Here is a 12098-nt window from a genome sequence, read left to right as displayed (position 1 = left end):
TCAAGGATCTTTTACATGAATCATGGTTATGGAAAATGTTACCGTATTTAAACTTCTTATTTTGACATTATTTTAGATTTATAGAACAGTTGGAGAGAATACAGAGATTCTTGTATGCCTTTCAACAAGCTTCTTCTAATGTTCACATTTTCCATAACCGTGGCTCGTCTACCAAAACTAACAAATTAACTTCGGTACAACACTCTTTATTCAACTTTCACCTTCCAATGGCTTGATAAAGATTCTTAAAAAAAAAAATGATTACTTCCATGTGTGATGGATGCACAAATATTAACATAAATATTCTCAGTTTTTCTCACCTTAACATCTAAGGAGTATTCTAGGGTTACCTGGTCAGGTCCCAAGGGTTTGTGTTCTATTCAGAATATGCTGGGAAAGCAGAAAAATTAGAAGGAATCCAAAGAATTAAATGTATTCATGTTGAAACAGAAAGGGTTAGTCCCCAGAAGGAAAGAAAAGATTTGAACAATGAGAAAAGAGGTCAGGAGAAGCAAACAGGAGATCTAGCATGGGCTAGAGGCAGTTTTCAGTGTACATTTGGGAGAGAGAAGGGTTTGGGGTGGCGGGGAGGGAAAAGTTGTCATGAGGGAGGGTTGGGAAGCTTAAATAAAAGAGTGAATCTTTAGACTGCCTTGCTTTGGGTCCTACAACATTAGCTATTTGGACTTCAGGAAAGATTTAAATTTATCTTCAAACCTTCCTGGAATTTTATTTTATTTTTTTAAACCTTCCTGGAAGTTTAGACTCTTGTTTCTTTTGATTGCAACACTGTAGGGCTGAAGGTGAGGTAACACAGTTATATTGGAGTTAATATGTTAGAACCAGTGTAATTCACTTCAGTATTGTGATAAAGTAGGTAAGTCTTAATAATTGATTGTCAAATAAACTTTATAAAAGAAATACATAACCGGGGCACCTGGGTGGCTCAGTAGGTTAAACATCTGTCTTTGGCTCAGGTCATGATCACAGAGTCCCATGATCAAGCCACCCATCTGGCCCTGTGCTCAACGGGGAGTCTGCTTCTCCCTCTGCCCTTCACCCCACTTGTGCTCTCTCTTTCTATCTTGCTCTCTCTCACAAATAAATGAATAATAATAAAAATCCTCAGAAGAAAGAAACACAAAACCAAACAGGTAGAAGAGGGGCAAGAAAAAGGGAAAGAAGAATGGAAAGAAGTTTCCCATGGATCATGAACTATAAATTCATTTTAGTAGACATCAAATATATTTCATAAGAAACTTGCATCTCTAAACTTAGAAATTTTCCCTTGCTATTTGGTTTTGATTTCCCATTATTGATTATTAAAAAGACTTTTTGTGAAAACCATTAACTCTTTCCTATTGACGTACCTGTCTATAAAAGTTTTTCTCCCCGTACACATCTGACAATATAGCTAGGGGGTGTCTGTCTGATTTGACTCTCCAGGAGCAGTATTTACTCTGGGGACCCAAGGGAGGCACCCACGAAGCAGGAAACAGAAAAGGACCCACCTGTTGACTAGGATCTTTTTTATTTGTTGTCTCGGGGTTCTCTCATAACTTTTATCATGGTATCAAAAAAGTTTGTTTCCTATATTTTGATCTATAAAGGACCAGACAGGAAGTTAAGGATGACGTGGGTTGTGAACGTGAGTGAACATGATCTAATAGTAGCTTTCTTATTATGGAATTCTGATTAGAACCCTCTGATGCCACCGAATTTTTCCCATAAAGCATTTTATAAAATAGAACTGGGTCCCTCCAAAAGCTCTAACTTGTAAGTACCAGTTTTTCTTTATAAAACATTTATTTGTTATGTGTGTCAGCTTGACCTAAATGTTTCTTCCTATTATACGAACTTGTTACAATTCCAAAAGATATTCTTCTTCCTCTCTAGAACAAAATGAGTCTTTAAAGCCAGGTCAGTTTTAGCCAAATGGAGTAAAGAGTCCTGGCAATTGTTCACATAATAAAGGGTGAGGGTTGCTCACTTCAATTAGGTGTGGATTTTAAATGTTTTTAATGTGTTTAATGCGTTTTTTTGTTCTTAATATTTTTAAACATTAAAACATAAAAAATTTTTGATCTACTAGAATAGACCTTATATGTGGAAGGAGAAAACAAAAGGTTTTGTTATTCATTTGGGATAGTTCATGAGAGATGATGAAATTTATGTAGCCCATGAGTTAAAATAAACCTGAATTCATAATACCCAGTGCTCATTACATCACATGCCCTCCTTAATGAATCACAGGCCTGTACCTCTGAAACCAATAATACATTATATGTTAATTAATTGAATTTAAATTTTAAAAAGTTTAAAAAATGTATATTACCTAGGGAAGGAATGCAATCTAGAAATTTGTGTGTGATTCCAATTGTACAGCATTCTGGAAAAGGTAAACTATGGATATAGTGAAAAGATTAATGTTTGCCAGAGTAAAGAAATATCTCATTTTGGTTACAGTTTGCATTTCCCTAATGGCTAATAATGTTGAGTATCTTTTTCATGTTTATTAGACATTTGTGTATCATCTTTAATGATTTATTCTACTCTTGTTTTAATTGAGTTGCTGTATTTTATTACTGAGTTTTAAGATTTCTTATATATTCTGGATACAAATTCTTTCTAAGATACATGATTTGAAAATAAAAAAAAAATAAAACAAAATAAACCTGAATTCAATATAATAAAATGATGACTTTACAGTTGTACTCTCTGAAAAGATGCTTGTTTCCTTTTTAATATTGATGTCCATTAGGCATATTTTTTTAAATTGAAGGGTTTTGATTGAAAATCAGACTTATACAATGTGCCCAATATACCTAATTTTTAGTAATTTTCAAGTCAAATTATTTTTGCAAATAACTATTAAGTCTTTTTAATTTATGTAGTAAATCAAGTCCTAAGTTCTCTATAAAAATAGCAGTATCTTTGAAACAGCACTATAAAGTGATGTATATTTCAATTTTGAATAACCAGCTTTTTCTCTAAATATTGATGATTTCATCACAAAAAGAAAAAGTTCAATTTTCTGATGTTTCTAGGCATTCCTGACATTCCAGATGCAATGGAGTACTTTTACAATCCATTTCCAAATACAGATGAATGCAAAAAAAAATTAAGGTGAAACCATGAGAAAAATAATCTTTTATAAATAAAATGATATTGAAAATGAAAAGATGTTAGAAAAGAATCTTATATTTATGTTTTTCTTACCTTTATAGAAAACACATTGGAAGTGTTTACAATAAAAGATCTTGAGGAAGCAATGACTCCACATAAAAATAAAGTTTAAAAGTGTTAAAAGAGTTCTTCCAAGGTCTCCAAATGTCAGCAGCACCAAAAAACCAAAACCAAAAAACAAACCAAAAACAACCAATAAAACAAAAGCAAAAAAACACAAGGGAAACAACAAAAATTGCAATTATACTATATGAAGCTTCCCAGAGATAAGTGTGTGGCAATGGAGAGCTTCTCACTTAGTGAAAGTCAACAGATTTTGAGCACTTGCTTTCTTTTTCTTTTGATTTTATTTTATTATGTTAGGTTGATCACCATACATTACATCTTTAGTTTTTGATGTAGTGTTCCATGATTCATTGTTTGCATATAACACCCAGTGCTCCATGCAGTATGTGCCTTCTTTTATACCCATCACCAGGCTAACCCATCCCCCACCCCCTCCCCTCTAGAACCCTCAGTTTGTTTCTTGGAGTCCATTGTCTCTCATGGTTCGTCTCCCCCTCCAGTTTCCCCCCCCTTCATTTTTCCCTTCCTACTATCTTCTTCTCCTTTTTTTTTTTTTAACATATAATGTATTGTTTCAGAGGTACAGGTCTGTGATTCATCAGTCTTACACAATTCACAGTGCTCACCACAGCACATACCCTCCCCAGTGTCCATCACCCAGCCACCCCATCCCTCCCACCCCACACCCCTCCAACAACCCTCAGTTTGTTTCCAGAGATTAAGAATTCCACATATCAGTGAGGTCATATGATACATGTCTTTCTCTGATTGACTTATTTTGCTCAGCATAATACCCTCCGAGACATGCCCTCTTTAATACCCATCTTGCTTTCTAAAATGTAAAAGCATTGAGGGGAAAAATAAAAACCAGAGTCTTTCTGTCTCATCTCTCCCTCTCTCTCTCTCCCTCTCTCTCCTTTCTCCCCCCCCCCCCCCCCCACACACTCTGAGGCTGCCTTTGCTTTCCCGTCTAGATAGAAAAGTGAAAAAAATAAATAAGTGTGGCAACCTTCACCTATATAAATGTAACCCATTCAAAAGTAACACACTTATCTAAAAATGCTTTTATCATTTTTGAAAGGTTTGAGGGAAATCTATCTAATCCATTTTAAATATCAAGTTTAACATAAGATACTTTTTTGCAATTTGAAATGTATCAAGCTATTTCTTTGCATTCCCTTTTTGCCTACGAAATTCAGAAACAGAAAAGAACTGTGGTTATGTTGGAGCGCTTGGGCTGTGAGGGGCTGAAAGCTGTTTGTCAACATGCCATAGAACAGGAACTTCGGTTCTGCCGGGGTCCGTGCACGGGCAAATGTCTGACAGAATACGTCTACCTCAAGCTTCATTTTCCACTTGTAGCAGGGAGAACAGGGTGTGCGGTTATGCTTTGTTTAGAACCCTTGTTGTGTCATATCTGGGATTTGGGAAGTTGGGCAAGTGGCTCTTTGCTGAGCCGATTTTCTCACTGGTTCCAAAAGGTATAGACTTTTTACCTGAGGACCAAGTAAATGCTGATACCCCTAGGGTCATGTGCTTTCATTTGTGGTAGTGAAATTTCCTCTCACCTTGAGATAAGTAACATTCCAACCAAAATTAAATACATTTTTTTTTGCCTTGCTCTGACCACACAAAATAATCATTGAGATCCCTTCTCTACAATCCTTTCCAGGTTTAATGAACTGTCTTAAGGTCTCTTGAAAAAGTTCGGATTTACGGTGATCAGATCTGGAGTCCTCCGGGACATTTCCGTCATGAATGGTGCTGTATCACTAAGAGTTCTCAGCCAGAATCTGCAGGACCCGAGCAATCGCTCTGCCCCTGGGGTCCTTCAGCTGGCCTTGGGAGTAACACCTGCCACACTCCATCAGAGCCAGGCTCCACAGACCATTTCACACTCCGTCTGTGCTTACTTCCCCCAGAAGTGGCTTTTGCACTTTCACTTGGCCTTGGTTTCGGGCCTCTGTGATGGTTCCCTTAGATTCTACCTTTAATATCCTTCAAAGTCCTTATTGTAACTGTAAACTTTCCCACTTCTTATTTCCATACCTAGTGTTCCTGGAAGGAATCTTTTAAAACCGTAGACCCTGGCCAGGGGTTTGACGTAAGGCAAAATAAACATCTGTTGATTGAGAAAATTGTAATTTTAAGAGTCTGGGGTAGTCGCTGAAAGGTGCTATAGAATTGCTGGTTGTGAATTGTCTGTTTTAATAGCTGATAATGAGAAGAGCTGGCTTCCAAGAATAATTCAGTTATCACTAAAGGAAAAGCCAAGGCAAAGACATTCAGGTTCTGATTCAGGTTCTGATAGGCCAATGTAGTTATGCCAGATCATTTGAGTGAAGTCCTTAATTTAGAGAGCTTTGCTGCCATAGCAACCTAATTACAATGTAAAGTGAGGTACTCCTACCACCATTCTATAAGGTTACATTCCTTCAAGAGTCCCAGATAAAATTCAGAGGAAGAAAATAAAGAAAAAAGAACAAGAATATTTGCATTGAATTCTTTTACTTTCTTAATTTTCTTCCTTACAACATGATCACAAAGTCCAGTGGAACCCTTAACACCACCCAGCAATAGCCAAATTTCCTCTTAAAACAGAGCTCAGCATCACGTAGTTTCTCTGCTTGGAACCTCTCAGTAGTGTCTCATCTTACAGTAAAATGGGACCAACATACCATGAAAAACAGAGTCTATGTTCAAGGTCTTGGCAGATATTTTTCCTCTGCTGCAAAAACCTTCTCGATAGTCAAAACTCTCCAGCTTTTTTTTAAAGACTCTCTTCAAATCTTACCCATTTAGAAAGATTTACCCTTCTTCCTTAAAAAAACAAAACAAAACAAAGCAAAACAAACAAACAGAAAACAATGTTGCCTTCCACCCTCTCATTCTGCAATCCTCTAAGACGAACTCTTTCCTGACCCTTATCCCCACCAGACCCTTATCACCACTGTTTTTCCTGACACCATGTACACATATTCTCTATATGTGATATGCACAGCATACATATTTATTTAAAGCCTTAAAAACTGACATTTTTCTGGATTTCACATTTTTCAAGCCATAGCAAAACCAAAGAACATACAGTAGCTATTTACAAAGCGAAAACTTTCTAAGTTACCTGCTCCCAGCAAAATTGAGAAATAAATGCAAGAAGAAGCATGCTTCATTTGGAGAATGAAGGAATAAATGGGTGGAGAGGGCTCTAAACACTCTACTCATTCCCCTGCCTTTTATGGTTGAAGACAGAAGAGTTACTCATAGTTGCATAAGGCAGCGGCTACTAATTATAGCGAAACCAAGACTGGAATCCGCTTCTTCGTTCCAGCACAGCACCCCTTTATAACATGTTAAATCCTACTGATGTACTTTTTTTTCCTGAAGTTCCTCAACATAAAATATTCCAGACACAGCCTCCCTTTATACAGAAAAGTAAGAATTAGGGTGCATTTACTCAAATAGATCAATAAATATCCTATCTAGAGAAATTACCGAAGATTATATGTGGTCAGACTTTTATTGTTTCTAAAATATCATAATAGCTACTTGCTGCTCACATTATTTTATGAACATTCCCTCTGGTTTAGGCACTTCAGCTCAGTGTCTCCATTCCTCACAACAAGCCAGCAAAGTAGATTTTATTAGTCCCATTTTTCAAATGAGGTCAACGAAATTCAGTGTGTCATAGTGCATTGCTCAATTTTCCGCAACCAGAAAGGGTTCAGAGACAGAATTTAGACCAAGGTCACTCCCGCTAGCACCCATACTTTCTCTCTTTCCTCGTGCTTCTGTAAGATAACAATGGGGAACTGTAATAATCACTGGTGTCATTGAACTTATCTGCTTGTGTAAAGTTTCCAATGATCATGGTATGAGCGGGGTTCCAAGCCACCTCTGCCAGTCTAAAGCAATAAGGTGACAGTGACAAAACGTGTTGGAGTGCATTGCTCTGGAAGAAACATGCCTTTATTTACTTAACTGGGACCAAGAATACATCAATCCTGGCCAGAGAGGTTTAGAAGAGAAGCCCCCATCTGACGTGTAAAATTTGGATAGTCTCTACAGTAGAAAGGAAAAGAGAGGACTCACAAAACATAGGATGAAAAATTAAACATTTGCATTTATTTTCCCTTTTTGCTGGGAACAGGCATCTTAGAAAGCTTCACAATCATAATTAACTATTGTTCATTCTCTGGCTTTGAGAGGGCATAAAAACATTTTAAAGCAAGAGAAAAGCCCATTGTAAGGGCTTAGAAAGTAAAAAGTAAGTCATTTAATTTTTCTTTCATCTGATGTTAATTTATGCAGAAACGAATAACATATTTGTGGCTCAGAGCTGCTAACTGTGGAGAGGATTTCTCTCTCAACCAGCCTTCCCTGTGATCCCTGCCAGAGAGACCCATCATTTCAGGGCCTACGACACTCTTGCCAGAGAAAGGCAGTACACTGATAAGTTCACATGCTACAGACACATTTAATTGCTACCGCTCTGAAAGTCAATTCCATTAAATGTTCTAACTCTTCTCTAGCTGCCACAAACAAAACAGCAAAGAATCTGGAAGACAGGGTGAGGGGGAAATGAAATATTTGGGTGCATAGTCAGGTGGAAAGGGAAGAGTATTGTTGACTGTTGAGGGAGAAAATAGGGGAAGGAGAATTTTCATAAAAGAAATGTGGGTTACTTCCATTTCCAAGCAGGACATAATTAAATTATGGTGTCTTTTATAATTCCACTCATTCTGCTCCTGCCAAATCACCTATAGAATAGAGACAATCGTGCTTGAAGAAATGCTGAATCTTCAGAAGTTGATGTTTTAAATGAATTCACCATGGATAAAGTAAGCCCCAGCTTTCTACATGGCCCCCAGAATTTCTACAGCTTAAAGGTCTAATTCATAAAAATGTTATTAAAGTACATTATTTATACCTGCTTTTTGTGGACTTCTGCTTTTATTCATGACTCTCTCAGTGTAAGGCCGTAATCACAGGCAGAGTGTAAATGGAAGCTTTAATTCAATCTGAACTAAGGCAAGAATACTGTATCACCACAATAAAATTCCAGTTATATTAATTTAAAGGGTAGGATTTATTGCACAAGAGTATCCTCTTTAAAAAAAAATGAAAAGAACGTTTTTCATCTTATGACCTCAAATACTGACTTTCATTCTGAAGTTCAATGTAAGATTGACTAATTGGCATGCACTTTTAAATGAAATATTTATTCAGCGACATTAGGAAACCGAGAAACTTGGATCCTGAGTTGTGATCTTATTGTGACTACAGGTTGATGTCTGATAAGGGCAGGTTGATGTCTGATAAGGGCTAAGAAATATTTACAAGCAATCTGTATTTTAATTAACCCATTTTCTGGCACAGACAATTAGCAAATGCCTATTCAATTGTCTGGCATATGCATTTTTTAGATAAGATGGAAAACGCCCTGCTATGTAAAATTTCTCCCAGACCAACTGAAAGTAATGATACTTAAATCAAAAACATCTTTATTCAGAATTTGAAACACGATTTACATATTTAATATGCATAAACCTGTAGGAAAAGGCAAAGTGGAACTCAATTGGTTTATTTCTAACTCTGGAACTATCACAATTGGACTTCTTGACTTTCTCCTTCTGACTGGATGAGCAAGTGTAATGGTACACCACAGACACATTCAGACAAGAGTGTGAATACATTTCTTCCTACGACATGAGCTTATCTCTAGGAGTCATGAGAAGGGGTTCTTTATAAATTATACTTCTAACACTGAAAGTGTTGTCTTTGATCTTGTAGGTAAAAAAAATCTCTATACCTAAGGGAATGAATTAATTCTTATATTTAATAAGATGCAATCATTAGTAGACAAGTTCAGCATTCACACTAGAACTATGCATTGAATTTCTTCAGCATAGAAACGATCTCATAATAGTTCTGGGTAATGAAAATCTTTGAAAGCTTGGCATCTATACTTGTGAGGAGAGACAAGGGACAAAGAGAAAGGTATTTCAAATATAAGGTAAATAGCACTACGAATTGAGGATAAAAATTAGTCGATTTCCATCATCAACCTTACTCAAACCTAAAAACACTGAGTATTCCATTTCGACAATTCTGTGCTTCTATAGCACTTTGTTTTTTGAAATGAATACACTTACCAGAACCATGTCCAGGGATATCCAGTTGTTACGTGGCTACAGTGAGGCATTTGAGATTCCTTCTGCTGTCAGACCAAGACTTTCTCAGATCTCTGAAAAAGAAATCTTCCGTGGAGAAGTCTGGAAGCACACATGCCATTCTCTGTGGCACCCAGAATTTCTGCAACCTCTGGGTGCAAAAAACCTAAGCATCCTTGTTGATATAACCACTCAGAAAGGGCAGTGGAAATTATGTCCCCAACATACTGCCAGACAGATGTCACCAAGCTCCAAATGCCTGCTGACAAGAAGCAGATTTGAGAAACTTTTAAATCAAAACAGATATCATTAATGGCCTTAGGGTATTATTTCTAATGACATTGAACATACGAAAAGAAAACAAAATAGTAATTCTTTTAGCTTACCTGCAGTATTTTTTCTCAGAAATGAGATTTTAATTTCATATATTACTATCTTACTTTAGGCACCAAGCGATAGCTTGGTTCAGAAAGCTCAAACTATCTTGTTCATTTGATAAACAATATTAGCAACCTACCATTTTATGCATTTACTCTGAGCCAGGCACTGTACGGAGTGCTTTGTAAACATTAGCTCACTTTGAAGGAAGTACTATTATTTTACAAATGAGGAAAATAAGGCTTAGTGAGATTAAATCACTTGCTCAAAGTCACAAAGCTATCTGGAGGTAGAACTGACTTAACAGTAAAGGCTTCGTTCAAATCTTGGTTTTTCTTTTGTACTAAATTTTCTTCTCTAGAAAAAGAAGAGGAAAAGAAGAAAGCTGAGAAGAAAGTGACTTCTGAAACAAAAAAGAAAGGTAAGTAACTTAAAAACTAACACACAAGTCAATTAAGATCCCTTTACAATGCTACTGGCAAAGCTCTTGTTTTCTAGAAAAGAATGAGTAATAATTAATAATTATATTGTTATTGTCAACGAACATTCTTGAGATTTATAACTATTCCAAATAAAGTTGAAATTGATAAATATTTAAAAAGAAAAGTCATGCCTTAACACTTTTTACAAATTGTTACTGATTGAATCTTTTTCTTCCTGGGGAGTGGTGCTTAATTCTCTCTAATTCAGTACTTCGTTTGACTGCAAATACAAATATAAGAATTCCTATTCATTCAGTTTAATGAAAAGTGTCTATCAAAAGGACAACTATAGAATGTATAGGGGGGAAAAACTAGTTGATTGGTTTGCTGTATTTTGTTACTATTTGAAAACAGTGCATCTGAAGTCCCAAGTGAGCTCCAGAGATTTCTGAGCTTCTGGCATGCTTCCAGTGGCCTGATAGCCCAGAGAACTTTCAATATATTCCTTTTAATGTCTTTCAGAAAAAACTATTGAATTATACCATAATTAATAATGGCATTTAATGTTTCCATTGTCATGAGAAAAAAATTTTTTTGAGCTTAGCAAAAATTTTCTCCCTTCTTGAAGAGAAAACACACCAGAGCCACTATTCTGTAATGAAGGTGCTAGTTTACTCATATTTGGCATGACTATGGCACTGATTTCAGATTACTCTATAGAAGATGTGTTGGATGCCATAATGGCAGTCATGTGTGCCCTGACATATATGAGAATTAACTAGATAAATGCCTATAATTTTCCCATTTCACTACCAGAAAAAGAAGATGTCAAAAAGAAAACGGATAAGGACACTGCCATTGATGTGAAAAAAAAAGGTATCGTATTTTGTCTCCTTAGTCAGCTTATGTTCATGATGCTTGCTCATGAGAAGATCTTGGGGCAAGGTAAACAAATTGGGATATAGGTACTTAAATCTGTCCATGTGCAAGCCGTCAAAGCAAACATTGCACTAGACAAAATTAAGCATGCAAGGAAGACTTTACTCAAGGCTGTTGTAATAGAGGAGAGAGGTCACAACTCATTCTGAACTCAATTTCACTGAAATAAAAAGCAGGAGGCTTTTTATAAGCTGGAAGGGGCAGAGGGTTGTAGGCCATCTGTGTGTGCTAAATGGCCCACTCAAAGCAAAAGTAAACTTTTTTCTTAACTTAATGACTTCATGACCGGAGTGTAGTTTTACAACTTGGAGCAACACACCCCAAAGGAGTGAGATTCTTACTATCCCACGGAAACTCTGTGATTGGGTACTATTGTTCTTGATGATTACATTTCAAAGGGATGGAAAGAGCCTTTTAAAAAGATTTTTATCTCAAAGAAGCAGGGCAAGAATTTACAAATACAAGTCTTCTGAAGTAAATGCTCTTAGAAAAGGGAGGGCAGGAGCCTAAGGTCAGAAAGAAACCTGTCTAAGGTTTAGTGAAGCTGAAGAGACCTTTAACGCCATCTTGGTGAAGACATAATGAAAGTGAGAAGAGTTACATAGCATAATAACACCACTTTGCAAAGCAAAGAAGCTCAGAGAGAATAATGCAACCCATTAAGAAACAGCATTGTTCAACAGCTTAGAGTTTTGCTTTATACTTAGTTGTGCTTTAATTCTTGTTCAAACATGAATACCAACTTCTATTCAGGTTAAGCTTAAGTCTAGGTGAAAAAGATAGTTGTCTTATACCATGAGATATTATGGTTTGGTGTTAAGTGTTCTCACCCCAAATATTTCCTCCACTGGTGTCAGTGATGCTTGAAATTCCACCATTAGAGATATTCCATTCCTTTGAGTTATGAAGGAATTGTCCTCTATTAAAATGCAAATCT

At 36.4% G+C, this 12098-nt stretch overlaps 2 protein-coding genes across 3 annotated transcripts in view; one reads left to right on the top strand and one right to left on the bottom strand.

Moving 5' to 3' along the window:
- CLVS2 (clavesin 2) overlaps positions 1–12098 on the bottom strand; it is a 502444-nt gene that overhangs the window by 110275 nt on the left and 380071 nt on the right. The gene's annotated exons all lie outside the window — the stretch shown is intronic.
- Positions 1–12098, top strand: part of TRDN (triadin) — a 356769-nt gene that overhangs the window by 155175 nt on the left and 189496 nt on the right. For both annotated transcript variants that reach the window (XM_073893863.1, XM_073893862.1), the window contains exons 11-12: positions 10162–10221; positions 11039–11098. In XM_073893863.1, coding sequence (XP_073749964.1) covers positions 10162–10221; positions 11039–11098 — 120 coding nt within the window. The remainder of the gene's footprint in view (positions 1–10161; positions 10222–11038; positions 11099–12098) is intronic.

Source organism: Callorhinus ursinus, unplaced genomic scaffold (assembly GCF_003265705.2).
Source record: "Callorhinus ursinus isolate GAN/ISIS: 27379988/994484 unplaced genomic scaffold, GSC_fseal_2.0 scaffold6, whole genome shotgun sequence".
NCBI lineage: Eukaryota > Metazoa > Chordata > Mammalia > Carnivora > Otariidae > Callorhinus > Callorhinus ursinus.
The sequence above is the reverse complement of the archived record's forward strand: the minus strand, read 5'-3'. Positions and strand labels throughout refer to the sequence as shown.